A 23,322-nucleotide genomic window follows, 5' to 3' on the forward strand; every position below is an offset into this window, starting at 1 on the left:
CCACAACGCGCCCGGGCAGCAGCAACGCTCCCGCTCTCGTCACGGCTCCCGCACCGGACCCGCGCACGCACGCAGAGCCGGAAAGGGGAAGGGGGCAGATGCTACCAGCGCGCTCGATAACCAAATTTCTGCCTGGGATTTTCCCGCTGGTTATTTGTCATTCTCCTCATTTCGCTCTATAATACGACCTCAGTCATAAGAGGAGTTACTGTCGTCAGCACGGGTGGGATTGCAGGGGAAGTGACAGAGCAAGAGACACGGCACCGCTGGTGCTCGCGCAGCTCAGCTTCCGTTCCTGGGACCTGGCAGAAACTCCCGGGGCAACGCTGAGCAACTGGAGCAAGGAGGGGAAAGGAAAGCGGATGATGCTTGTTTCCATAGCCGAATACAGTAGATGCAGATTTAATTTTTATTTAAAGGTAACATCTGTACACAGCTTTCTGCACAACTGTTTACTGGAAACTACCGATACTGAGATGGCTGAGAAAAAGCTGAATGACGCAGAACTTCTCTCAGAAAGTCTGGAGCGAAATGAGAAATCTGAAAACGGAGGAGTGAAGCATGAACCCCCTTCTCTTTAAACTCAGATTTCATCTCAGTAACCTCACCTCCAGCCCAGTCGAAACCTAAACCCTTCAGATAAAACCCCAGGAGCAGAAATGTCAGCAGAGCAGCTCACACGCGGAGTCCTGGTCAGGCCACACTCCAGAGCCCAGACTTCTGGGTGCAGCAAGGCCAGCCGGGTCTGACACGGACACGGCATTCTCAGCCAGAGGAGGAAGAGAAACTCCCCCTCGCACAGCACGTGTCTGCACCACCGCTGCGTTACTCGGTCCTTCCACGGCTTAGTGCAGAAAGCCTTCAAAATGCAGTTCCTGCAGCAGAGAATCTGCCCAAGCATCCCCCCACTGCTCGGCTGAGCGGGGTCCTCGTGGCCGCAGCGCTTCCCGGGAAGTACCGCCGCCGCCGAGGAATCAAAGCGGGCACCAGCAGCCGGCAGACTGCAATACACGGGTTTGATTCCGGAGGTAACAGCCCACGGCATCCTCCTGCCACACGAAATACTGCCACGGCTTGAAGACGCCAGGCACAAGGGACAGCATCCCTAAAGGAAGGCAAATGAACCAAAGACGCTACCTTTTTCCCCGTTTGTTTCTCCACCATGTCGTTGCTGAGAGAGAAATCTTCTGGCTGTGGTGTTTTAGAACACCCACCCTTGGGCATCGTTCTGCCTTCCTTACTTGATCTTCATTTATGCTGCCATCGCCTCATCATCAACCGTCTGTTTAGAGAGAGGAAAAGAGACGTTAGACACCTCAAAAGGATATTGCCACTGGGGGGGAAAACAGGTAAGACACTTTCCATGGGGATAAACCCCCACCAAACTCTTCCACGGCAACAGCAGGATGGCAGAGCACCTCCAAATGCCAGGCACCGCAGATCAGAGCGGGCAAAACCGCTGCTGGCTTCTGCCACCTTCCGCATGGGAAGCAAGCTGGGACCTGCAGCTGCTTAGCACGACTCGTTTCTTGTGCAAGGGAGAGCCTAAAACGGCTCGTGCCCAAAGGGAGAGCAGCATCGCTCCTGCTCCTCGCCTGCAGCACCACTGCAAGTCCACATCACGCTTCCTGCAGCTACAGCTCCATCCAGAGCGCAGGGACACGGGACGGACCCCCCGGTACGCGTCTGCGGCGGGGACAGCCCTGCTCCCCCCGTCTGCCACGCTGAATTCCCAGGCACCTCGCAAGGCCAACACGCTCATCGCTAAATTACAAACCCTGCTTATAAAATGCACTTTTTGAACACGTCGCCGTTGCGAGACGAGCCCAGAAACCACGGAGGGGTCACAGCGTTCCCGGAGCGGTGTGCCACGGGCTCCTCACCCCGGCACCGCCGTGCCTTGGCCTAGGTGAGACAATTTGGAGAATAACAAAGCGCTCCCCGCTCCTGCCATGTGTTGCCTGGTTACAGGGCTGAAAAGACAACTGACATCTGAAATACAGCGAAGCAGGAGCTGCAGCAGGGATCGCAAATACCGGCTGAAGCCAAGGCAGCCGAGGCCTTTTTAGATGAACAAAAATATCCGCTCTCCCGAGACCAGAGGCTAAAAAGCATCCGTGCAACAGCGTATCTCCGAGAAGCGACCCACGTCAAGCCCTACAGCAAAGGTCTCGCCGTACGTACGCTGAAACGGCATAAACAGGCACCATTTGAAAACTCTTCCCCCAGCTAACTGCCACCTGACGCCGCCGCACATTGCACCCATTAACTTCTAACAGCGGCTGGGTTTCTGCAGAGCTACAATCGCAGGAAATCGTCCAGGAACCAAGTCACGCAGCGCTCCATCACAAGATGGGAATTCTGTGGGCGGGGAGAGGGAAAGAAAACAGCGGAGCCGAGCGGAGCCAAAGCCTCCCGCCTGCTCGGGGCCGCAGGACGAAGCGGTGTGGACCTGGAGAGCCCAGCACCACCGCACCGGGTGCTGGGGCCCCGCAGCGGCCGCGGCCGGGCAGGGGCTCAAAGCTGGAGGACCACTAGCGCGGGGCTGTCATCAGCCTTGCATTTTACAAGTTCCCTGGAAATCCCTTCATAATGGGAATGTTTCATTTATGCTTCAGAGGCTTGAGGGCCCTTTGGGTTGGTTTGTGGGTTCTTTTTTTACAAAAAGTGATTCAGAGGCCCCAGCCCAGCCCTGCAGCAGCACGAATTCCCAGGCCAAAGCACCAGGCACAGGCAGCGCTAAGACATCCCGGCGCTGGCATGTTCAGCAGGAGACTCTGCTCTCCAAGGCAGCTAATCCTCCACCCTAGCTCCTTCGCCTGGGCTGCGGGGGGACAGTTACCCGTATTTGGGAACGGAGGCTTCAGGGACCGAGGCCACTTTGTGTCCCCCTGCTTGACGCGGGGACAAGCTGCCACGCTGAGTTTTGCGACCCCCAGCCAGGAGCCCCCAGCCCTTTCCTTCTGGACGTGAGAGCAAGCAAGGATCCAAACTGGCAACGACAGGAGCAGGCTGATGAGCCCTCCTCAGCGCTGCAGATGGGAAGCAAAAACAGGGGTGAAAATGCAGAGAATTCAGTATACCGACCCAGCAGGTCCGTAAAGAGAAAATGGAAACAGCAAATCTCCTGTCAGAGCGAGGGAATGGCCACAGAAATCCGAGTCTCCAAATTTCTGCTCCTCATCACTTGAAGGACCTGCCCAAGCGCCAAAGTCCAAGCGCCACAAGGGCTGATGGAAAACAGCACCTTAAAAAGGCAGCTCAGCCGTCCCCGGGCACGCTCGGCGCCGGCAGGGAGAGGCTGGAGCTGGCAAAACCTGAAGCTAAGAGCGAGCGGCCCTGGCCTCGGCGCTCGCACGCACCCGGCCAGCGGCTCACCGGCTAACGAGACGTCACGTTTCACGGCAGCGTGGCTCTCCCGGCGCCGGAGATGCTCCACAGCACGAGGTGTCCCCTCGATGTCACGCTTCAATGGGGTCCCAAGCGCTGCAACTGCTTCTTCTAGAAGCAGCTTCAGCCACTTACAGCCTCAAGAAGCTCCCTGTGTCGGCCACCATTAACCAATTTGTAAAGTTTAAGAATTTTTTTCCCCTTGGTTTCACCTCCTGGTGCTGATTCTGGGAGGAACGAGCAAGTGCCTGAGCGTGAGCCTGGGAGGAGGCAGGAGCCGCAGGAGCACGGGGTCAGCGCGGAGGACGCAGAGTCGGCCCCCTGAACAGATTCGCTCCAATATTCACTGCAAATCTAAGAAGTGGAAATTCGGATGACGTGCTGGGCAACGGAAATTTATGTGCGTTTCGCAAAGGCTATTAAAACCAAGCAGCTTCATTTCGGCTGGTCGTGAGCACAGGGACCAGAACCGCTGGGACCAGGGCAGAATCCCAGAATCACAGAATGGTCGGGGTTGGCAGGGCCCTCTGGGGGTCCCCCAGCCCAACCCCCTGCCCAAGCAGGGTCACCCAGAGCAGGCTGCACAGCACCGCGTCCAGGCGGGGCTGGAATATCTCCAGAGAAGGAGACTCCACAGCCTCCCTGGGCAGCCTGGGCCAGGGCTCCGTCACCCTCAGAGGGAAGAAGTTCTTCCTCGGGTTCAGACGGAACTTCCTCTGCTTCAGTTTGTGCCCATTCTGCTCCTGACCCCAAACACCCGAAACTTCAACCCACGGCGTTTCCAGCGCCTCACCAAAACCGCTCCACGGCCTGCACGCTGTCAATTTATCCTCCAAAAAATTCTGCCCGCTCCCGACGTCTTTGGGGCTGTTTGTAGCCGGGGTAGGTACCTATTCACGTGGAGCTTCGCAAACCTGTTTAACTGAGAAAAGGCCAGACGGATGCCAGATTAATTTTGCACCCCTTCTGTTCATCTAGCTGACTCATTACACTTGGAAAGCTGGCTGCCTCTCCATGTAAACAGAGCACTGGCCTGTTTAACAGCTTGGAGGGAGTATTACATTTGCACAACAATTACCAGCAACGCTCGCAGCCTTCCTTTCATTTTGAAGCACATTTTTAATAAGAGTCAGAGGGGAGGTACAAATTCCTGGTTCGGAAGAGCGATCCCCAGCTCGCGGGAGCGAGGGCTGAGCATTTGGAAGTGGCAAATTTCGGGCTGCAGAGTTACAGTCGGGCTTCGATCCCTCCTCATCGGGGAGCTGGCCAAGCCACCCCCTTTCCACGACACCCCTCTGCACCTCACCTCCCCACCAGCAGACACTCATCCGCCTTCCTAGTTTGTAAACAATTAACTAAGCTCCTTGAACCAGACGATTACATGTCTGCCGTGCAATAAGAAGCGGGAGACCGAGCGAGCTCAGCAGAATATCACCTCTCGCGCTTCTCCGGGAAAACAAAGGAGCCGTTTCCCCCTGGCCGGCGGCCAGCCCCGGCTGCGCGCGCCGCCTTCCCCGCGCCCCGCAGCCCCCCCAAGCCGGCCGGCAGCCCCCCGCAGCGGGCAGGGCACGGGGCCCACGCCTCGTCCCCGGGAAGGCGGCTGTGGGGAGCGGGGCTCTGCCCCGGGACTCTGCGGATGGCCGGCAGGGAAGGCCACGGTGGTCCCAGCTCCGGGAGCATCGCACACGCGACGCTGTCTGCAGGGAGAAAGCTGGGAATGCGGGCGCGACACCCGGTCCGGATGCCCGGCAGCCCTCCCCGCTCCCACCCGGGCTGGGGGCCCTCCTGGCCACCGGCTCCCCCCACCACAGGGCCTGGGACCCCCCTGCACCCGAAGCACCCTCCTCAAGGCTGATGGGGAATGGCAGGGGCCTGCAGAGCCAGCCCCGCCATGCACACACACGCACTCCATCCGCTCCTCTCCTCTCCCCTCGCTGGGCGAGGAACCATCCGGAACGGTCTGGGCTGTTTTTATTTTGCCCGGGGCACGCTGAGCCAAAGCCACACACTGAGACCAAACATTTCTGTGGGGGAACTCCAAAGGCAATGGTCCCAAAAGGGTTGGGCAGGAGAGGGGGTTTCATCTGTCCCTCCAAGCTGGAGAAGGAGGAGGAGGAGGAGGAGGAGAGCACCGCTGGCTGCTGGCTCCATGCTCGGCCCCGGTGGGCTGGCTGGGAGGCAGGGCTGGACCAGTCGCACCCGTCAGCCAGGACTGGGCTCCTGGTGAAGGCACCAGGCAAACCAGGGCAGGCACAAACGCACATGACCAGAGCCCGCTCCCAGCCCCAGCCTGCTAACGCCAACACCGTGCCCGACAGCAGAGGAGACTCCCCTTAACAAACCCACCGGACCCGGTGTATGTTGAAACCCCCTGTTCCCCACCCCTCCTGCCTTCACGGGCACAGGGAGCAACATCCACATCTGCAACAGGAGAACACGCAGATGCTGAAGTCCTCCAGTGCTTTCAGATGTATTATCCGAGCTGGAGCAAGAGCTCTCCGCGTCCCGTCCGACCCAGCCCCGCGGCAGCTCCCGGCGCAGCCTCTCACCCCGCTGCGTGCGGGGACCAGCCGGGCTCCCGCCACCTCCGTCTGAAGCCACAACAAATGAGCTCATGGCCAAGATCTGCGCGGTGCAGCCTGCCCGTAGCCTGCCAGCTTGGAGTGAGAAAGATTGTGCAGACTTCTTTAAACGCCAGACAATAAGAAGAAAGCTGGCTGCGGGCTCTTACCCGTTACAAAAACCTCCAATGCGAGGATGGCAATTAGAGATGCAGACGTTCTTGCCACAAATCCAACACATTTGTTTGGTCTGAAAAGGTTGGAATAGGAACAAGCCTGGTGGAAACGTGAAAATTTTAATACCTCATGCTCCTTTTGAGGACTCTGTCCCAGAAAATCAGGTGTCCTCAAGTCTTTGAAAACCGTCTTAAAATCACAGCTAGCACAGATCACGTCCAAAGGTTGATCCCTCACCCCTAGCGCTGGAAAGAGTGGGGAGAAAACCAGCAGCGGGGGTCTTTCGACGTGCTGAACTCTGCCCGTCTCCATCCCCCTGCTGATCCCGTCCCGAGCTGCCCGTCACCCCAGCGAAGCCCACACCTGAGCCGTGCAGCACGGCGGCACCCGCCGAGCCCACCCTAAAATCACGCTGCGCGTCACCAACGGGCCGCGTGCTGGAAAACAGCCACCGGCACCCCAGGGCTGGTTCACCGACACGCTCCCAGCGCCACAGCCCGGCTCTTCCCCAGCCTCTCCTCCCCCTGTTAGCCCCACGCTCCTGCTCAGCACGCTGCCGGCGGGACGGGCGCTTCGAGGAACAAGGAACAATTCCTCTTTGTGCTCCAGCTTGGCTCTGGAAGAGTAAAGTCCATTTTTTTTCCGCCGTGGGTACACAAGCCCAAGAGCAGCAGGAGGCCTGCAAGCGGGCCGGGCAAACACAGGTGCGTTCCACCCAGCGCCCTCCCAACGGGTAATCACCAGGATTAGCTATTAATAAGACACTGCAGCACGAGGTGCTGATTCTCACAGCCAAAACGAGCGACATGGAGACGTTTCGGCGTCTCCCTGCACGGAACGCAGCCGGCTGGAAAGCAGGCTTGCCTGCTGTCACATCTGGGGTCGCGCCAGCTTCACAGCTCCGGCGTACCCTCACCCTCAACTCCTCTTCCTCCTTCACCCTGGGGAACTCGCTGTCTTTCCCTTCTTTACTTTCGCTCTTTATCAGGAGTTCTTACAGATGAAACACCCTCCTTCACCTCTTTGCGCGGCTCCTCCTCTCCTCTTCTCAAGATTAGTACCCGGTCCCCACAACAACCGCCCTTTCTTCCGCCTTTCTCAAATATTTATTTCGCCGTAACCCGCAGCGTTTCCTGGCCTCCCGATACGCCTGTAGCTGCTCGCATCTGGACGTGCTTGGTGGGGCTCAGGCAAGGCTCGCTTGCTTCCCAAACACGTGCCAGCCAAGCAGACTCCGTAACACGAACTAAAGCGGCTCTTGGTATTTCGATCATTTGTGAAACGGATGCAGCTTCCCCGTGCTTCGTAGGACCTGCGGAAAACAACGCCAGCGGAGACGCGCAGCCTGCCGAGAGGTCTGCGCGTGCGGACGTGCGCCCACGTCTTCAAGGACCGCGGTCAAGATGCTGCTGGAGACCTCGCTGGGCACTGCGAGAGTCCAACTCCTCAACGGCTCTCATGACTCGCTGCATGAAACCAGCCCTGCTAACAGGTTAAATTCAAACCACAGCCCCTGCGCACACAACCTGCAAGTGTCACTTCCTGCCCCAGCATCTGAAGACGGGGCAATGGTCTCAAACTCTGATGACAACTCTGAAGTTTTTCTACTACACTCAGTGCTACTATTTAACAAGATTATATTTGGAAATTTCTGCCCAGCTACCCTGTGACTCAGAATACTCCAGCTGGGACCGTTCTCGGGGTACACGAAGGCCGAAATAAAAGTGAGCCCTGACAGTACCCTGAAACCACGAGCAACCACTCTGCCTGTGCGGTTTCTCCAGGAGCAGTTTTTCCCACAAACTCTTCCCTCAATTATCTATATGCAGCCGCCTCTTGATATTGCTACACTTCTGGATGCCGCGGACTATCTGGTTTCTGGCCAAGGTTACAAAACTCGTTTTAGTCGGTTCTCCGAGCTGCGGTCTGGGAGCGGGATCAGCTGCGATGAGCAAACCTTCGGAGCGGCTGGCGTGTTACAGGAAGGCTGGAGCAGCGCACGGCCCTGCCGCACCACCATTAGTCAGAGGGGAAGAGCTGATTACGACACCGCTGTCCTCTCGCTGGAGCTGCGGGATGGCTCTGGATCACCGGCTCAGACCTAAACCTGTTGGAGAGGGAGAACCCCACGCATCGCCCATCTCCTCTCTGCATCGCACAGGAACCCATCGGGCTTCAACGAGGGAAAAGCTGTAACCACGCCTGCCAACAGAATCACAGAATCGCAGAATGGTCGGGGTTGGCAGGGACCTCTGTGGGTCACCCAGCCCCAACCCCCTGCCCAAGCAGGGTCACCCAGAGCAGGCTGCACAGCACCGCGGCCAGGCAGGGCTGGAATATCTCCAGAGAAGGAGACTCCACAGCCTCCCTGGGCAGCCTGGGCCAGGGCTCTGTCACCCTCAGAGGGAAGAAGCTCTTCCTCGGGTTCAGCTGGAGCTTCCTCTGCTTCAGTTTGTGCCCGTTGCCCCTTGTCCTGTCACTGGGCACCACTGAAAAGAGTCTGGCTCCGTCCTCCTGACCCCCACCCTGCAGATATTTTGAGGCATTTCGAAGGTTCCCTCTCAGCCTTCTCTTCTCCAGGCTGAACAAGCCCAGCTCCCTCAGCCTCTCCTCGTAGGAGAGATGCTCCAGTCCCCTCACCATCCTTGTAGCCCTGCGCTGGACTCTCTCCAGTAGTTCCTCATCTTTCTTGAACTGGGGAGCCCAGAACTGGACACAGGACTCCAGATGGGGCCTCACTAGGGCAGTGTAGAGGAGAAGGAAACATAAACATCGACCAGAGTTCTTGCACGTCAGCCTCCCTAAAACTGTGAGGAACTCCATTCTGATGTTCTCACTGCTGCTGCACATGGGGGGAAAGACACTTCCCTAATTACTAATAATTCCTAGTCCATTGCCCAGGACTTACACACAGCAACACCTACAGAGTGACCGGCAATGCTAACTTCAAGCCGACTGCACAGTGTTTCCATGTCACGTGCATTCAAGTGGAAAAAAATGCAGCCCGAGTATCCTGTGCACGGAATACAGGGCAGAAATGTGCTGCGAGGTACGAGGAGGGCAAAGCCTTTACCCGCGGCTCCCTGCGACGCGAGCGGGGCAAGCCTCCACGGCACGCCCGGTTCACGCGCCGAGCGCCTGTCCCGGAGCGGGGAAAGACGGGGATTCCCCTGGGCTGCTTCATTCTGGTAAAAATTAGCACAGAGCACAACTCTGCATGATCCGCTCCGTTCCCAGGACGGTCTGGGGAGCCCGGGCCCTGCCCTCCCTGCGCCCGGCAGGGAGCGACGGCTGCGGTTTGCTCTGCTGAAGCGCAGCTCAAGGGTTTCACGAGCATCAGCCAAACCCGAAAACGAGCCGGGCCCCATTTTCAAGACGGAGAAACACGTTAGCACAGATGACTCCTGACCATCGCTGTCCTTAACTTGATGCTGACTGAATCTCAGTGAAGGAAAGGGTGACAGAAGAAGCAGCAGTGGCTGACGGTGCCCCGGCAGCGAGCTGCGTCACCCACCGCACCGTCCCGGAGGCAGCGCGGGGACCCAGGCATGGGAGGCCGGCAGGGTCTGCTGGCAAGCTCTGCTCCGTCCCCAGCCGGGCTGAGGCTCCTCCGGGCTCTTGGCATCTTCCCATGCCTGGCACTAGTGACTTGTCCCGAGGGGAGGCTGCGGGGCGAACACCGTCCCTACAGAAAGCTCGTGTCGGCTGCGGCAAGCCCCAGCTGCTGCTTCGCTGCAGAAAGGGAAGACTCAGGAAGGTAACAGAAAGCAGAACGCATTTGTGATTATTTTCAGCCGTCTAAATGAGCGCAGGCGTCTCCGTTACACGGCTAAATCATCAATAACTCGGTGCCTTGTTCGCCTCCGGGAAGTCGGTGCCTGCGCTGACGTAAGGCAGCTGGACCGGGCCACAGCAGGAGGGACCCAGCGGACTGGGACCCAGTCCTGGGAGCCTGGGCTGCTTCCAGTAAAGAAATGCTACACATTCCTCGTGCAGGTCTCAGTGTATACACATGTACAGGCATGGACGAACAAACACATGTCTAACGTACGTACACACCGCAGTAAACCCCTGCACGACACTTCTCCTCTGGCCCTGCCCGACGTCCCGTGCTACGTGCTTCAATCAGTAAAAGTGTCAGACAAGGACCAGCGTTTACTACAAAGAAACCTACGTGACTTAAACCAGCCCTTAAACCCGAGAGAAGACGATGACCAAGCACGTTAATCACATGAGAACGAAAGAAACCAGAAATATTTTGCAAAAGGTGCCACGGCCATCGCAACGGGCTCCTTCAAGCCAAGGAGACCCTCGGCTCGGAGGTCTGCTATGAGCAGCCTCGCGCCGCACCGGCTGCGCGGACACCAGCTACACCCTAACGCAAAGCCTGGTTGGACGAGTCGACGGTTGGACTCGATGATCTTCAAGGTCTCTTCCAACCTATGATTCTATGAAAACCTGCTCAAGCCTTGGCAGATTTGAACAAAATGCTCCGGGATGTCCACGTTTAAACTCGTGCTCAGTCCATGATGTCGCAACAGCCAAGGAACATCCCCCGGCTGTGAGCATGAAAGACCACGGCAACCTCAGCAAAACATTTCTCTTCCTCCCCGTTCTTGCACAATTCTTCCCGGTTTCCCTCTCCCCATCTCAGCATCCTCGTGCCCACTGCGAACATGCAAAGCTTGCTGCAAGCGTGGGAACCTCGGGAATATTTTGGTGAATTCAGGAGCAAGCACTCGGCGACAGAACGGATCTCCCACATCCCGACTTTCCAGGCAGCGGCCCCGGAGGCAGCAGGCTTTGAGGAAAAAGCAAACACAGAACTTCACTGACCTTGGAAGCTCTGCTCTTCTGAACTAACCAGCAGACTTCAGTCACACAGGGCTCACATCAGAAGTGCCAACATTGGCCTTCCAAACCTTCCATTAACACACTGCTCAAAGTTTTATTCACCCCCCAACACTGGAAACAGGCAGGAAGGATAACACCCCCCGGCCCAGCGTGGGCAAGACATGGATGACCTGGAGGTCCTCTCCAGCTGACACTGCACAGGCTTCACGCATGGGACTGCCGACACCGGGCTTGGGAAAACCAGCCTCCTACACCCCAAAATACCTTGGCAGGAGATCCACATCCTGAGAATGTCCAAGGCACCTACACTAGCTTCTCCTCCGAAGGAGTTTTCTTCTCCAGAACCAAGCCCAGGGCCGTAAGCAGACAGCTCTCCCACCTCCAGCACTCGCGGCCGTCACTGTCTGCCATGAGGTGCAGCAGCCAAACCCACCACCAAAACCCAGCGCAGGACATCACCAAAGCCACAAACACCTCGTGCTCCCAGCAAAACATCAAACTCATGGGATATTCTCCCTCAAGACATGGAAAAGACTGATTCACAGCTCCCATTAAACCGGGGAGGCTGGGAGCATGAAGGGAACTTGGGGGGGGGGGGTCTAGGCCATATGAAGTTTCAGTTTTCTGCCAGGGCAGCGCTCAGGCGGGGAAGCCTCACGAACGCACCACGGAGCACACACGGCACGCAGTCAACGCCGGGCTGCGGAGGGGGAAAGGCTTCTGCTGGTTTCGAAGGTCTGTCCGGGCAGGGAGGACAGGAGAAGGTCTGCCGTGCCGATTCACAGGATCCCAGCATGGCAGGGGTTGGCAGGGACCTCTGTGGGTCACCCAGCCCAACCCCCTGCCCAAGCAGGGTCACCCAGAGCAGGCTGCACAGCACCGCGTCCAGGATCTGTGCTAATGGGATCCTGGGGTGCGTGAGGAGGAGTGTGGGCAGCAGGGCGAGGGAGGTTCTCCTCCCCCTCTGCTCTGCCCTGGGGAGGCCCCATCTGGAGTCCTGTGTCCAGTGCTGGGCTTGAATATCTCCAGAGAAGGAGACTCCACAGCCTCCCTGGGCAGCTTGGGCCAGGGCTCCGTCACCCTCAGAGGGAAGAAGTTCTTCCTGGGGTTCAGCTGGAGCTTCCTCGGCTTCAGTTTGTGCCCGTTGCCCCTTGTCCTGTCGCTGGGCACCACTGGAAAGAGTCTGGCCCCATCCTCCTGACCCCCACCCTGCAGATACTTAGAGGCATTTCTAAGGTCCCCTCGCAGCCTTCTCCAGGCTGAACAAGCCCAGCTCCCTCAGCCTCTCCTCGTAGCAGAGATGCTCCAGTCCCCTCCTCATCCTCGTAGCCCTCCGCTGGACTCTCTCCAGTAGCTCCTCATCTTTCTGGAACTGGGGAGCCCAGCACTGGACACAGCACTGCAGATGGGGCCTCCCCAGGGCAGAGCAGAGGGGGAGGAGAACCTCCCTCGCCCTGCTGCCCACACTCCTCCTCACGCACCCCAGGATCCCATTAGCACAGTGCTGCCCTCGGCGCCGGCTCCACGCACAGTTCTGCACTGCTAATGCTTCCAGCCGCCGCCGCTCCCCCTCCCCGCAAAGCTCTCACCACACTTCTCATACTACTTAAAAAGACGCCGTGGCTCCCCGAGCCCCGACACGCCGATAAGAACAGTGGATTTCCCAGCTGATTGCAGCCCGAGCTGGAAGCAGAGCTCCGTCTGGAGCTGTGCGTCTGCTGACGACAGACCACCGCCACGCTTTTCACAAGCTGTACGACAGCAAAACACCTTGCTGGGGCTTCTGCGGGGCTCTGCGTGCTGCAGCCAACGCGGAAAAAACCAAAGCCTGAGTTTCTCCAAGCAAACCACACGCCCTCCACTGCCAGGTTTACGGGGAGAAGCACCTTGCCCGCTACCTTCGTCACTTCTGCTCCGCTTGTTCCAGAAGCCAAATTCCCCGTGCGGTTTTCCCGTTCCTGGTCCAGCAAGCGGTGCCTCCGCTGCCACGGGTGCCGGCAGGGTCCCTGCCCGTGGCCGTGCCGATGCCAGGAGGCTCACGCCTGGCCCAGCACATTGCCAAGGTCCCTGGTCGTAAACACCTGAGGACAAAGTGGCCATCCTCGTCCAGGGGACGGCAGGGAAGGTTTGGGCATAACCCAGTCCTGCTGCTGCTTTGCCAAGAATCAAATCAAGGTTAATTCTCCACAAATCTGCAGCCCTCCTCTCTTCTTCCTCCATCTCCATCTCTCAAATTACAGTGCTTCTGAAGGTGATCTATCATGTATAAAGACACAGGAACGCATTTACCAAAACGAGTATATTCTTGTATGGGGAAATTCAATTTTCTCTACAAAGCTATTGCAGAATGTGTCATCACAGCGGGAGTGATGGAAAGCTGTAAAAATGGGCCTGCTTTAACAGATCGTTTCCATAAGGACACGGGCCCCCACCCTTCAAAAAAACCTGAGAGCCTCTGCTGACTTCGGGTCTAATTAAGTTCCATGTACACGAGGCCTCTTGCAAGACCATTTGTTATAACGCTACTGCTTAAACGCTCTCCAAAAACCGAGCCGAGCTGAGAATCCCCGGGGCTGTGTGAGGCTCGGCCGATGTCCCTGTCCCACGGCACGTCCCCATCGCGGCTCGCCCAGGAGCCCAAGCATCTTCAAAAAGGCCACGCTCGGACAAAATGTGTGTGGTAAGTTGGGGGGGGGAACCCCAGATTCTCTACCACCTCCTTGTCTTCCTTAAAAAAGCAAGGTCTGTCTCCCAGCTGCGTGCTGGATTCGCTTGTCGTCCCCCCCAGCTGAGGAGCCCCATCTGACAACATGAGGCTCAGTAGCGAAATTTGGAGAGGGAGGGATCAAAGTCAGGCTCGTTGACCCCAGGGGGCAAAAACAGAAGCCACAAGCGAAAGGCGTCTCTGCCGGAGGAGCAGCCCAAAGCCAGCCTGCAGACAGAGCAGAATAACACCTTCAGGGATCCACAGAGCCAAGCCTCGGAGTGTAAACCATTAGGATACCAGTAGGAACGGTACAACCGGAGTAGCACTGCTCATACCCGGTCCCCCTGGTCTGCGCCAGGCTGAGGGGGTGGCACCCGGCAGGCAGCACACGTGCTCTCAGCAGGAGCGCAGCAGGCGAAGGAGATATTTTTGGTCCTCCCGGTAAGGCTGCACCCAGCACCACGCACCTGCGACCACAGCCTCGAGAGGGGAGCGCGACCAGCCGCTGCCACCCGAGGACTGACCCTTCCCACCGGCCGGGACGCGAGCCCGGGCGGCGCGGTGGCACCAGCCGTGCCGGGAGGCGGATGCCCACCAGGACACGGGCTGGGGGCTCGGCCCCGGGTGATCTCCAGAGCAGGACAGGAGTGTCGGGCTTTGCCAGCCGCAGTGCTTCGTGCTCTCGGCTCAGTCCTTCACCGCACGTACCTGCGTGGTGAATGAGGGCGCAGAAAATGGCTCGACCATGCATCAGTACAGGCTTGGGGTGGACCTGCTGGAGAGCAGCTCTGTGGAGAGGGACCTGGGTGTCCTGGTGGACGACAGGCTGACCATGAGCCAGCAGTGTGCCCTGGGTGCCAAGAAGGCCAATGGGATCCTGGGGTGCATTAGGAGGAGTGTGGGCAGCAGGGCGAGGGAGGTTCTCCTCCCCATCTGCTCCAGTGGTGCCCAGCGACAGGACAAGGGGCAACGGGCACAAACTGGAGCAGAGGAAGCTCCAGCTGAACCCCAGGAAGAACTTCTTCCCTCTGAGGGTGACGGAGCCCTGGCCCAGGCTGCCCAGGGAGGCTGTGGAGTCTCCTTCTCTGGAGATATTCCAGCCCCGCCTGGCCGCGGTGCTGTGCAGCCTGCTCTGGGTGACCCTGCTTGGGCAGGGGGTTGGGCTGGGTGACCCACAGAGGTCCCTTCCAACCCCTGCCATGCTGGGATTCTGTGACCAGGTCTGCCCTGCAGACTCCTTTTACTCCCCAAGCCAAGCACAACGGCAAGGGAGATGGAAAACACCAAGAGCTGCAGATCCCACTCTGCACGGCGCAGTCCGGCCACCTCCCAGGGCTCCCCACGGACCACGCAGCCTTGCCAGCAAGCTCCTAACCGAAAAGAGCCCTGCAGAGCCCAGCCAGCTCTGCGGACCCAGCACAGCGCGCCCAGCAAACAGCCTGGTTTGCCGACCGCAAACCTTCAGCTGAGGGTGCGGGACTCACTGCTTAAAGACAAGGCTATGAGGTGACACCTGAATCCACCGGCGGGTCCTCAGCTGCCCGAGCGGAGCTGACGCGAGCTCCGCAATCTGCAGGAGCAACGCTGGCATTGCCGGGCTTCGTTTGGCTGAACCGATCGGCATCGGCGGAGTCCAACGCCGCGCGTGGCGAAGGGGTTTTACAGCCGGCGCTCTCGGTGCTGGCTTTGGAGCGAGCGTTTCTGACGGCCGGGTACAGCCCATCTCCCCTCCGAGCTCTGTTTACCCACGACAGCGGCCCGCTGCCCCGGCTGCGGCTGTGCAAACACCGGCCCCGCGAGCTGCCGGCCCCGCGAGCCGCCGGCACCCGCGCGGTATCGCGGCAACGTGGCTGAAGTCAGCTTTGCAAACTCACAAAGTGTGCAAATTAATTTCATTATCCGCTCTTGCACATCATGAGGAGGGAAAACAAATAACCTGCCTGAAAGTACATTCTGGTAATTATTAACACGGCGTAAGTTAACCCCAGGGGAGCGGGAGGAGAGCCCGGCCGGAGAGGAGAGCCCGGCCCTTGCCTGTTCGCTAGAGCGTACAGCACGTCAGTACTTTTTAAACACAAAACCCAGCCTTCTGCTGCATTTTGTTCCCTTTTTAGACCGAGGATTCTGCGTTTGCTTGGCTGAACCTACACATTCTCCCAAACATTTACCGAGTAGAACTGACCACTCAAATATTTCCCCAGCAAAGCTCTCCGCTTCCATTTGCCTTTGCTTTGACGTCTCTCTTCCCCCCGCAGCCGCCCTGGAGGCCCCCACCCCTCCGGCAGAGCCGCCAGGATCGTGCACGAAACCTTCTTTGGCGATGACTAAACCCAGGTATGCACTGAGCCTTCTGGTGGCGATTTTCCTTTGGATTAAAAACATCCTTCAGCTTCGCAGCATGCTGGTCTGCAGCAGTAATCCCCCTCCCTCCCACGAACAGGAGAGCAAAAACTGAGATTTCATACCCTGCAGCACACGATAATTTAATCCAGCGCTGCGCGACTGGATTACACGACCCCTTCCCCACACCAACAGGCACAACACCCACGTTGTAGCAAAACACACGTTTATGGAGCTGGACTTTTGCTCGCAGAATTCATGCAATTGCCTTAATTCTTAGAAATCCCAGTAGCTCCTATGGCACCCATGACAAAATGGCTGTGGATGATAACGACCCCACAACAGAAAGCACTCCCGGCCACTGCCCCACGCGCGGCTCCTCTGCCAGGAGCCCAGGAGATCCCTCCTGCCGGCTCCGACTGCTGCCCGCAACGCGGCACTTGGAAAATACCTTCCGAGGCACCCAGTTTGGGGGGGATTTAGCTTCATCGTGGAAAACTGAGGGGATCTCAGCTTGGGGGAGAGCACAGCAGACCACTACGAACCTACAGCGGGGCTGTGGCAGAGCTCCAGCAGATCTTCAAGCATTATTAGTAAGCCATTAAGAGGCACTGTCAAGACAGATAGGCTTTAAGATTACTTTACAAGGCAGTTGTCAGGGATTTCAGGATGCGCTGGTCGCTGCAGCAGCTCAATTTTCACTTTAGAAAGGCTGTTGTGTGAGCACTGTTTCATAAGGGACCTCGGTAACAAGCCGAGATGTTTTTCGAGGTAGTTAACGTGGCCACGTTTTCAAACCCTGCCTGGCATCAGCACGAAGCGCCTGCACGCACGCACCAGGGTTCGAACCGAATTAGTCAGAGGCTGGTTTGGACGCGGTTCCTGTACCAACCTGCTCCTACAGAAGCGCTCAGCGCCCTGCAGACACAGCCCAACCCGGGGAGCGCGGCCACACGCCGCAGCCCTGCGCCCGAGACTCCGGCGCTGCCCGAGAGGCCGCTCACCAAAGCTCCGCAGTCCGTACGCTCCGGTCCTCCCTTCCCTGGTCTTATTTTTGGAAGGAAAGTGCAGGCTGTGTACCTACGATAGTTGAAATGAACTCCCCGGCGGTTCCGAAAGCTTTTTGCTCGCCGTGGTTTTGAGAATATCAATATAAATAGATCCGCACAGAAATTCTTTCATGTTCTTCTAACAGCTAACGGGCTTGGTGTGCTGCTCTGCAAGCCAGACCACCCTGACCAGCTCGGGAGCGCGGTGACCTTCGAGGGCTTCCCCAGCCTTCCTTCTCCCCACGCCCCACCAGAGACCACGAACGAGCGAGGAGCAGCAGGAGCTCAACACGGGACCCGCGTGCTCGATTCGGCTGGGACCCATACGCTCCATCCATACCACACCACCGCATCTCACTGCCCACCGATATGGGCAGAGGTCTCCCCTGAGCGAATCCAAAGGCACTTTCATGTCCCCCCCCGGTATCCAAGCTGTTTCTCTGTGACTCATACGCTGTCACAACCTATTTTCACCAAGTGAAGTAAAAGTGCAAGGATCTGAAGTCACGTCACTCGTTCCTTCGGCTTTCTGGGTTTGTGTTTTGTTTTCTCCCTTCTCCCTCTCGCCTCAGACCGCCCGAAACAGATTTCCCAGTACTGCTCTGCACCTCCCCACCCCACTGGACCCACAAGTGGCCCCAGGGTTTTAGAAGAACAGCTCTGACCAATGCATGTCATCCAGCTTGCTCTTTTCATTGCCTTTTTAAAAAAAAATGAAAAATCAGGAGTGCAATTCTCCCTCATCCAAGTCAAAGTGGAATCAAAGAACAACCACACTATTTTCACCCTCTTTTTCCAAGGCACACTACATACTCCACGGAGCGGAGAGGCAAAACCCTCCTGCCATGAAGAGGGCAATTTTCTGACTTTCCCACCTCAGAAAGCACCTGTTTCTAGTTCTGCTGGGCCATCACACGTTGCCCATAAGTGTGTGTGTGTGTGTGCAGGGAACACGGCAGGCCCGGAGCTGGAAGCAGGCTCTCCGACCTCCCAGCCGGCTTGCCTTGGCCACGCTGGACGGACTGGAGCCGCTGGGTCGGGGCACTTCACCCAGCTGGTTGTTCTCTCCCATCCTTACTCTTCTGCGTCTTCAGCACGTGACTCCAGTCTTAAGCTGAGTTTTGTCCTCATTTTAGTGCAAGTTAAACACGCTGCTGCTGCCATCAGCCTAAGGGTGTGAGTCACAACCAAGCCTGCGTATGAAGCAATTTATTTAAAATTCAAGGGAAAATGTCAACACCTCGGTGCTGTACGGGTAAAGTCTATCTCCACCCAACCACAGCGAACGGAGCAGCTCCTCAGCTGGGGTAGGTGTGCTCGGAGCCATCAGAGACCGCGCTGCCGGAGCTGGGAAGCATCTCCAGCCCTGCCCAGCCCCAGCAGCTCGGCAGCCTGGCCTGCAGCACACGGGGGGCTTCACCGACTGGTGTCCCCCCACACCGCCTTCTGCGCAATGGCAGCAAGCGAGACGCTGCCACCGAGTCCCAGAGACGAATGGCGGGGAAAACTCTGCGGCAATTACCCCCAACGTGCCCTGTAACGCAGTTCCTGCCACGCGGTCAGGGCAGGCTCAGGTTCAGGACAGCTCAACACAGCCCCGGTGTAGAAATTACACCTGCCAATGTTTTATAAAAAGCGGTATCATTTATTTGTTTTAGCAAATCCTAAAACTCTTTGCTACTCTGAAATTTTCTGGTTCCGAGTTCCATAGGCTTTGTATTTGCTATGAGGATGAGGAGGGGACTGGAGCATCTCTCCTACGAGGAGAGGCTGAGGGAGCTGGGCTTGTTCAGCCTGGAGAAGAGAAGGCTGAGAGGGGACCTTCGAAATGCCTCTAAATATCTGCAGGGTGGGGGTCAGGAGGACAGGGCCAGGCTCTTTCCAGTGGTGCCCAGCGACAGGACAAGGGGCAACGGGCACAAACTGGAGCAGAGGAAGCTCCAGCTGAACCCGAGGAAGAACTTCTTCCCTCTGAGGGTGACGGAGCCCTGGCCCAGGCTGCCCAGGGAGGCTGTGGAGTCTCCTTCTCTGGAGATATTCCAGCCCCGCCTGGCCGCGGTGCTGTGCAGCCTGCTGTGGGTGACCCTGCTTGGGCAAGGGGGTTGGGCTGGGTGACCCACAGAGGGCCCTGCCAACCCCAAACATTCTGGGATTCTGTGATTTTTTCAGTGCTAAATTATCCCATACAATAAATGGCTTAAAAAAAAAAAAGTCATGCTTTCTCCACTGCCCTCCTTGATGGCTACCCTGTAAATCTGTCTCCATTCAGAAGCCTTAAAAACTTTAAAAAAAAAATAATCTTACCGCCGAGTTAAGTTTGCTGACCAGGCGAGTGGGCCACTACCCAAGAGCGCAGGCTGCAAACAGTCTCGTGACACCTAGTGAAGGCCAGACCCACATCATTTACTCCTCCACTGGAGCTGAGGACAGGACCCAAGCCACCCCCATTCACCTCCTTCAAGCTGCACAGGCCTCCTCCAGCCTCGCGTCCCCTGCTCCGAGTCCCTGCCCGGGGGCCTTGCTGTGATACTCAATTCCCACCGCAATGCTGCAAGTTTTCTATATCCTTTTCAATCTTTCTAATGATTTCTTACCCTATTTTATTAACAATTATCAGTGGTTTACGCTGTTTTTCACGAAACATTGCTACGGCTTCTTCCCGCTTTCCATCGGCCGTTCCAATCTAACCGCTCACTACCACGGAGATCAAGGAAATTCTCCAGCTTTAAAACCTTTTTGCACTTTTTTACATCCAGTTCTGCTGCCAGCCTGGCTTCCCTCTGAGCAGCCTGCACACCACGGCGCAGCGGGCAGCGGCGAGGGACGGCCGCCTGTGTCGCAGCCAGAACCGAAAGCCGCTGCTCACGGCCCGCAGCCGCTCCCTGAACCGTGTCCGGCACCAACGCCGGATCAATAACCGTCTGGGGGACCGAAATCGCCGTTACCGCGCCTGCCTCGGATCGACTCGGCCCTGTGCCACAGCGGACGCTCCCAGCTTCGCTTGCTGAGCGTTGCTTCGGTCGGAAGCGCTGGCTGAAGCCGCCTGTGCTTCCCCTGCCGCCCGCCATCTCCTTCCATCACGCGCAACCATCCTCGGGGCCATGCCCTGAGCTGAATCGTGGAGTTGAAACTCCCTCTGCAGCGGAGTTCCTGAGCTATGTCAGCTCCTGGACTTGTTTTTCTCGGCTGCTCGAGAGGAGGGATGGTGCTGGCATGTGCCAGCTCCACTTTGACGCGGCTCCGAGACCCCCTCGCGCTGCCAGGCTTCGCGCGTGGACACCACGAAGGGACCGACGCTCACGGGAGCTGCGGCTTGGAAGGGCAGCTCAGTGCGGTGGCACTCGAGGGCCAGGTCTGCAACCCACACTGCCTGGCTAATCTGCCACTTGACAGAGGTCAAACAAGCCTTCGCAGGAATGGCACCAGCGACGAGACCCCTTCAGGCCACACATCGGCTACAACCGGCTTCAACGCCACTCGCTAGCAAACCCGTCCGGCGCTGCTCCACGCCAGCTGCTGCACCATGCCAGGAGCCACCAGTGACCGGCCCCCAGAGCCTCCCACCCCAGCCACGGCGCCCGCTGTGTTTTGCACCGCTCCCGAGGCCATCCCGGGCAGCGGAGCGGCCTCCCGGCACGTCGGACCACACGGTCCGGCTACTGCGGGACTGCACCACTGTGACCGCCTCCCGGTGCCAAGGGGACGGGCGCGATTCCTTTCAGCCTCTGTGAACCCTTTCACCTCAGAGCCTCATGACTGAGATTGAGAGAGATTAAGAACAGCTTTTGCAACACAAAGTGTGACTCTCTGCTTCTGGTACCGAGCAGAGGGTGTAAGGACAAACCACGCGGTTCCTGAGCTCGGTATCTTTTTGCAAGCGACGGCCCGCGGCACCCCGTGCTGCCCGTCCCGGCCCTCTCCGGCAGATGCTCCGGCTCATTCCTGTAACCTCCGCGTGTTTCCAGGCCCAGAGGTTGACTAACGCCACTGGCTCCCAGCCCTCCATGGTCAGATTCTCCAGGCTGAGATGATCCGCGGCGCAGAGGCGAGCCAGCTCAGGGCGGTCAGCCACGCTGCGCCGGTGCTGCCACCGACACGGCAGCACTGCTTCCACGTAGCGCCTGGCCTCGACGCGTGCAGCCCGCCGGACCAGAGCTGCCGCACGCAGCGCCCGCGTGCCTGCCCCGCGCCGCGGCAGCATGGCCGACGGGCACGCCGGCAGCTCCCACATCGCACTGCTGATGCCGGCGCCATGTGCCACGTCGTGCCGGGACGCGCCGGGGCTGCGCAGGAACGGGTCCCGAGCCCGAGCAGGACTCCTAGGCGGCACCTACGCCACGCACCAGCACACGCCCGGACACTGGGATGCAGGGGATGTTTTGGCACTAGCATCCACACGCCTGCGCTGGCCCTTTGCTAGGGTGAACCACAGCGAATTAAACGAATCTGGTCTCCTCCTCCCGGTCGCGGGCTTAACCTTCAGACGAACAAACCAATTCTGCCTGGCCAGAGCCGCGCAGGAGACGCTCCCCCGTTCGCCATTTCCCCCTACTTCTGCAAGGATTTATCTGAGTCTCTGTTCCCCACTTTGTGATGGATTAATTTACTTTGGCGTTAGATCAAAAGGTGTTATCAAAGGAACAAATGGAGAATCATACACTGCTTTCATAACAGATACGCATATTTCCCAGCGCATCAGAGCTTCGTTCCAGGCTCTCGATGACGACACGTCGCAAAGGTTGCTATCAGTTCTGGGATTTTACGCTTACTTCATGCACAGCTTCTAGTTACAGCTCCTCTGGCACAAGCTTCTGCTAATTCCTCTAACGTGCAACGTTGTCCTGCCACAGCAGTGCAGGAACGCCAGCCAAAACGCTCTCTCGAGGCCCGGCGGTCGTTGAAGAGCAACCACGTGTTACATGGCAGGTTGGTGAGCTGCCCTGGGGCGATGGGAGCACCACGACGCTCAGAACGACGGGGAGCACACACGGGGTCCTGAAGGGTCCTGACCTCCCTGCTTCTCCCCGAGCTGCCTCAGTCGGGACCTCGGGACGATTCCCTCTCCCCAACTGTTGCCACCAAACAGCTTCAGATCCTCCTCCAGGCTCTGCCCTGCTCAGGCTCGATTCCCTTCCTCGTTACAGACTAGGAGAGTTTCAGCCTGCTGGATTTGTGCGGGTCAGGCCAAAGAACTCCTTCTTTTCTTACATTTTCAGCTGCACAACTACATCGCCAGAAGCGCCCTGAAAAGCCATTCTGAACTTCGGGCTAGGACAAAGCCGCGCCGCTCTCACGCCATCAGACAGAACATCTGCTGCGCGACCGCCGAGATGCTTGTGACGGTCTGTAACAAGGGACAACACGCACGGGCTGAAAGGACACACGAAAGGTTGCAAACATAACCAGCTGCAGGTTACTGCTTACCTGCAGCTCTCAGGAAGATGAGCAGAATCACGCACCAAGCCACCGGCACCGCGCAGAGCCGGGGCAGCGAGCCGGGCTGGTCTCCGGGAAGCACCTTTGGCTCTGCCCAGCGGCCGGCACCGCGCCGTCCCTCTGCTCCAGCAGCCCACACAGACGGAGGAGGCAAGGACCAACCGTTATCTGTAGAGGTTTTGACTTCAAAAAGCACAGGCAAAAATAGCTGTGGACATCACACAGAGCTGGTCTCCATCTACCACGGTTTTTGCAGATGCTCCGCTCTCGCTAAGATGTGAACTGGGAATTTTTTTCTTGCTTTCTAAAAACTGATTCAGGAACACATTTATTTTAGCAGTGAAATGTGCAGGACGGTCTGGCTGCGCGGAAGGAACAGCTCAGCACTTTGCAGGAGCGGCGCACGCAGGGCACAGACACCGAGCAAAACACATTGATTAGGCCGGGGCTTTGCATACTAATTTACATGATAACTGTTCCAGCCCCATTGTATCAGGGCCCGTGAATGGGGGCACTGTCTCAGGGCAGAGCCTTCTTCATACCGAGCCCCCGCAAACAGGAGCCCTGGCGCTACGCAATAACAAAAACAAAATCTCAGCAGAAGTCCATTAGCATCCAAAGGGCAGGAGCTTGAATGCATCAGAAGAATTCTTTGAAAAGTAAGAGTGAAACGAATGTAATAAAACGCTACTATTAAGTGATACTCATTGTCCAAATTAAACCATCAGAAGCAAAGACCTTGACTCCCCAAACGTATTCAGCGCAGCACATGCTGCGGAGCCCGGGAACAAGGCTATTAAGAATTTTA

The 23,322-nt window shown here is 57.8% G+C and overlaps 1 protein-coding gene across 1 annotated transcript in view; it reads right to left on the reverse strand.

Moving 5' to 3' along the window:
* Nucleotides 1–23,322, reverse strand: part of ANKRD11 (ankyrin repeat domain containing 11) — a 166,969-nt gene that overhangs the window by 43,209 nt on the left and 100,438 nt on the right. Inside the window, exon 3 of the mRNA XM_075433948.1 lies at nucleotides 1,138–1,282. Within this exon, the coding sequence (XP_075290063.1) occupies nucleotides 1,138–1,224 (87 nt within the window). The 5' untranslated portion in view covers nucleotides 1,225–1,282. The remainder of the gene's footprint in view (nucleotides 1–1,137; nucleotides 1,283–23,322) is intronic.

This window comes from Opisthocomus hoazin, chromosome 12 (genome assembly GCF_030867145.1).
Source record: "Opisthocomus hoazin isolate bOpiHoa1 chromosome 12, bOpiHoa1.hap1, whole genome shotgun sequence".
In the NCBI taxonomy this organism is placed as follows: Eukaryota; Metazoa; Chordata; class Aves; order Opisthocomiformes; family Opisthocomidae; genus Opisthocomus; species Opisthocomus hoazin.